General features: G+C 39.6%; 1 protein-coding gene across 1 annotated transcript; it reads left to right on the top strand.

Moving 5' to 3' along the window:
- The first annotated feature begins 4,648 nt into the window (after window positions 1-4,648).
- LOC148804167 (uncharacterized) lies at window positions 4,649-5,086 on the top strand. Its single transcript, XM_088899782.1, has one exon. It carries the CDS (start codon window positions 4,649-4,651, stop codon window positions 5,084-5,086), a length of 438 nt encoding a protein of 145 aa, XP_088755908.1.
- Window positions 5,087-5,722: the final 636 nt, after the last annotated feature.

Genomic DNA, 5,722 nt, shown 5'->3' with positions numbered 1-5,722 from the left:
GCTCAAGCCATGAAGTGGCATCATTCTACTTTAGTATATATATAGATTTGAGAGATAAATAGGAGTTAGAGATAATTTAGGAGATAAATAGGAATTAGAGAGAATTTAGGAGAAAGTGGGGGAAAGTGGTGCCACTTGGATAAACATTAGAAAAGCAAATCCCTCATTCTTTATGGTTGTTAAAATAGTGAAGCCTATGTTATTTCCTTATTGGTTTAATGGATAATTATGTGGAATTAAAAAAATAAAAAATAAAAAAATAGAAAATTAGGACGGGGGATTTGGAGCAAGGAGAGGCATGGTGACGTAGACTATTTTGCTATATAGTCTAGTAAGTGAATATGCACGTGCTTTTCACGTAGCAATTCTAGATGATAATAATGATGCATACCAAAATTTTCTATAAAATTCATGTATTTTTTTTTTGTTTTTCACCATTAATCATATGAAGATTGTAAAATCTAAATCTAATTATGTAAGCACCTCATATTAGGCTACAAAGTTTTGGGTATCATTGACAGGCCTACCTATTTGGCTAGACTCTTCTTTTTGTAATGTTTTATTTTCTTAGTGTATACTTTTTTGTTTATTTGTAAAAAAAAAAATGTATGATTTAAGGAGGGGAATTGAATGAGTTGAAAATTGTAGTTCAAACTACATTTTAAACCTCACAGTTAAATATAAATTAAATTAAAAAAATGGGTATTTTAGTAAAAGAAAGTTCTAAAATTTTATTCATATTTTTAATAGTAGTGCAAATATGGAGCTATAGATGTGTTTAATTTTTTTTTTGTTTCTATGTGTGTAAAAATAATATCGTTATTTACACTTATTGTTTGATTAGTATGTTGAATATATGATATTATACATGTGCCCAAATATTTTTTGTAAAATTTATGTATTTTTTATATTTTATTAATTTTTATTATTTAATTATGATATTAAAGGTTGACATATTTGACCCAAAAGTTGAACTATTGATCTCCTCTAAATAGGAAAATAATTTCATTTTTGGTTAGTTTTAGATTATGTATTTCATTTTCATCATCAATAAAAGTAATTCTTGTTTATTACACTTATTTTTTTAATTCGATTAATAAAAAAATATCATAAATGTGTCTATTTTTTCTACATTTTTGTTATTTTCTATATTTACTTCTATTTAAACATTTTATTATCTAACTATGACTTCATGGGTTGGCCATTTAAAATATATGGTTTATATTCTTAAAAGTATTGGACATAGATCTAATTAGTAGCATTTATTAGTGAAAAGTTAACTTAAATATGTGGTTCAATAAGAGAGAATGGGAGTTAATTCCTTAAATACAAGAATTAATGAGAGGGGCCTAAATAAGGTGAAAAGCATTAATTGAAATTACATTTTCTACTTTAATAATTAGAGATGGACTAAATAACAAATGTGGGCATTTTAGTCAAGAAAAATTTCACACCCTCATTCGTGCTTTTTATAATAGTATAGATATAGATAAATAGATTTTATACTCCCATTTTATTAATTATTTTATTTATTTGAATTTTTCTATCAAAAAAATATAAAATACAATTAATCTACTATATGTTATTAAGTGCCCCTTTGGTAGGGTTTTCCTGCAGCAGCTTCCGTTGTTGCAAGATAGGCCTCACATAGAAAGCCAATAAGTTGTGTTTTAGTGAAAATCTCATAAAACTGAAAAATACTACCATTGAACTGAGAATTTGACTTTCCCATAAAGCTAGTTTTGGTAGTTTCTCGAAAGCCGCTCAGTCATCACATAAGCCCTCCCAAACTGGCTCTAACTACTTTTATGTTAATTTCACTCTTCTTTTTTATTCCTAGTTGAATTTAAATAGTATAGATTCTTTATCGGTAAGGCTCTACTTTGGCTACTTTTTTCCTCTATACTACACTTAAATATCCCCTAAATTTTATAAACTCATAACCCCCAATATCTTTGCCTGATTCATTCTTCTAGTCACTAATTTTGTATTACTAAAATTATTCCTCTAATTAACATTTAACAGTACTCTGCTCCTATTATCTTTAAGCCTGCTACTATTATTCTTGGTTTTCCATATATTTTTTTTCCCTATCGGACTCTATCGAAGTCTTCAAGGTCTTTGAATGCATTATTTTATGGATTTTGAGTAACTATCTAACAAGTAATAATCTCTACTTAGAATTAACAAAATCATGCCTTTTATCCCCAACTAAAGCTCTCAACATGCCTGATGAGGGGTGATTTGGCCCGACCTAATATTTAAGGGATACATGGACTCAGCTTGCCAACCAAATGTTAAATCAGCATATAGTGCCATGTCAGCTGATCGGGGGACCTCGAGTGCTCAGCCACTTTGGACTCGGAGCACCTCAGTACCCACTTGCACAGAGGTGCCATGTAACCAAACCTTGAACCTAGGAGCTCGACAGTCATCTCTGAATTTCTCGGTATCACACCACATAACTGTAGGCCTCATCCTTACCCTGCCCGAATCGGAGGGAAACAGTAAGCCTCATTAATTGATGCGTTACCCCCCTTCCAAAGCGGAACGGATTCCTACGTCACGGGCTGAGGATTCTTGGAGTGTTTTGTAAGACCTACGGCAGCCCAGCTATATAAGGGCATTAACCCCCAAGACTTAGGTATGCACGATTACTTGCTCACTAGCATTCTAGCATTCAAGCTTTCAGCTTGCAACTAGAATACAATACTGACTTAAGCATCGGAGCGACCTCGCTAGGTTAGCCACCCTGGGTTCTTTGATCCTTTGTCTTGCAGCTTGGTCCAGCTCGCTATGCGACCAGTGTCCAGGTAATCTTCCAACTAGGAGCTTCCAAATCGCGCACCATCAATTGGCATCGTCTGTGGGAACAATCAAAAGGTCAACCTCACACCTCACTTTACTCTCTCTCAATGGCATCCTCAAGCAACACCGGCAAGGGTATCCACATGAGCATCACTAGGGGGCAGGACCACCCAGCATCACTGTCTTAAGGCCCTTTAGTGACTATCAGAGTAGGGGTCGTACGAGGCGATCAGCTCAAGCCTCGCAAGTGCTACATGGCTGCACTAAAAGGTAGGGCGAAGTTAGCAGAAGATGTCGAGATAGAGCAACTAGCAGAATGTACCAAAGAGCGAGCTGCCCTGATGGAGGAGACAATCTATATACCGGTTTCCAAAACCGAGCCGACCAAGACACTCCAGATCGGTGCTTTGATAAATGAACCACTCCGAACACAACTACTAAGTTTTTTACTTAATAATTTAGATGCTTTTGCTTGGTTCATGGCAAAATTGCCCGGCATCGACCCTAGTGTGACTACTCACAAGTTAGATGTGGATCCTTTAGTTAGGCTAGTTAGACAAAGAAAACGCAACCTCGCCCCAGAACGGTGGAGGATAGTCGATGAGGAAGTTGGGAAACTCCTCACCGCAAACTTCATCAGGGAGGTCCATTACCTAAGATGGGTGGCCAACCCTGTGTTGGTGAAGAGGGCCAACGGAAAGTGGCGCATGTGCATCGACTACACCGACCTAAACAGAGTTTGCCAGAATGACTGCTTCCCCCTCCCCATAATAGATTGCTTGGTAGACGTGTCCTCGGGGCACGAGTTGCTGAGCTTTATGGATGCCTAGTCTAGCTACAATTAGATCAAGATGGACATATCCGACTAGGACAAGACCGCTTTTGTAACGAAACTTGGGTTGTATTGTTACAAAGTCATGCCCTTTGTCTTAAAAAACGCTGGAGCAATTTTCCAACGACTTGTAAACAAAATTTTTGAACCATTGATCGGTAATAAAATTGAATGTTATGTTGACGACATGGTCATGAAGACCAATAATCAAATTCTTTAATTGATGATTTAAATTCTGTTTTTCAAATTCTGAAAAAATTAAACATGAAGCTCTACCCGAACAAATGTGTCTTCGGGGTCACGTCGGGCAAATTCCTTGGTTACATAGTGAATCAACGTGGCATTGAAGCCAACCCTGATAAAATTAAGGCCATATTAGATATGAGATCACCCCAGAAGATAAAGGAGGTCTAAAGACTGACTGGCCGGGTAGCTACCCTAAACCGGTTTATGTCTAAATCGGTGGGTAGGTGCTTACATTTCTTTAAAGCAATAAAAAAGAACGAAGACTTTGTATGGACCGAAGAATGCCAGTTCGTGTTTGATGAGCAGAAAAAGTACCTAAGCACCATACTAGTTTTTATTCGACTTGAGGAAGGTGACGAATTGAAGTTGTACCTCTCCGCGAGTGACGAGGTGGTCAGCTCGGTATTAATCAAAGAAGTAGACTAGGTCCAATGGCATGTCTACTACATAAGCAAACTTTTGTAGGATGTGAAGACCAGGTATCCCGACATTGAAAAGTTAGCATACGCCCTAGTGGTAGCAGCTCGGAAACTACATCCGTACTTCCAAGCCTATACAATCATTGCCCTCACCAACAAACCTCTAAGGCACATCTTGATTAAGCCTGAGGTATCGGGTAGGTTGACAAAGTGTTCCATCGAGCTGAGTGAATACAACATCCGGTTCGAGCCACGACCAGCGATCGAAGCCCAAGTTTTGGCGGACTTCGTAGCGGAATGTACATTCAGCATGTCAGCCCCTGGGCTGGCTGAGCCCGCTAACATGTCGGATGCATCAAACAGCATGGCACCAGTTCTAGTCGAGGCAGGACCGACTTGGGACGAGGAACCCTGGATCCTCCACGTAAATAGTTCGTCAAACCAACGAGGAAGTGGTGCTGGACTGATACTGTACGGCCCGAGCGGGGTGAAATTGGAATATGCTCTCCGATTCGGATTCGAGGCGTCGAACAATGAAGTGGAGTATGAGGCACTAATTGTCAGGCTGAGTCTAGCGAAGGAAATGGGTGTAAAACACCTCATCGTGTGCAACGACTCTCAACTAGTAGTAAATCAGGTCAACGGCAACTACAAAGCTCGTGATTCAACCATGGTAGCTTACCTCACCAAGGTCAGGGAAATCCTACTATGCTTCCATTCATCGTTCATCAGGAAGATACCGAGATCCGAGAATGCTGAGGCGATGCCCTATCACAATTAGCAAGCACTAGCGACAACACAATGCGAACTGTATACATAGAAGACCTACCTCAGCCCAGCATTCTCGGGGGGAGGGGCAGAAGAGGTCGGTCCCGTGTTGCAAGCAGATCTGAGCTGGGTTGACCCGCTTGTTGATTATCTGCTCCACGGGACCTTACCAGCATAACGCAATGCAGCTCGAAGGGTAGAGCACCAGTCAGCTCGGTACATCCTTATTGATGAACGATTGTATAGGAGGTCCTTTACGCTCCCCTACCTACGTTGCTTGCGACCTTCAGAAACCGAATTAGTACTTCACGACATCCATGAAGGACTATGCGGAGGACACTTGGGGGGTAGAGCACTTGCCCAAAAATCACTTAGACAGGGCTATTATTGGCCCACCATGAAGGCAGACGCACTCGATCTCATCAAGAAATGCGATAAATGTCAGAGGCATGCCAACATCCTCCATCAACCTATCGCTGATCTAAAGTACATAACTAGCTCGTGGCCCCTCGCACAATGGGGGATTGACATCCTCGGACCATTTCCGTTGGCAATCGGGCAGAGGAAATTCTTGGTCGTTGTGGTGGATTACTTCACAAAGTGGGTGGAGGCTGAGCCATTGGTGAATATTATAGCTCGGAACGTGCAA

The sequence above is a fragment of the Nelumbo nucifera genome, chromosome 1 (genome assembly GCF_055504915.1).
Source record: "Nelumbo nucifera cultivar China Antique chromosome 1, China Antique-T2T, whole genome shotgun sequence".
NCBI lineage: Eukaryota > Viridiplantae > Streptophyta > Magnoliopsida > Proteales > Nelumbonaceae > Nelumbo > Nelumbo nucifera.
Note: the sequence above shows the minus strand (reverse complement) of the source record. Positions and strands in the feature narration are given on the sequence as shown.

Coding starts and splice junctions, on each gene's coding strand:
- LOC148804167 (XM_088899782.1), top strand. CDS start 4,649: ATGTCGGATGCATCAAACAGCATGGCACCAGTTCTAGTCGAGGCAGGA.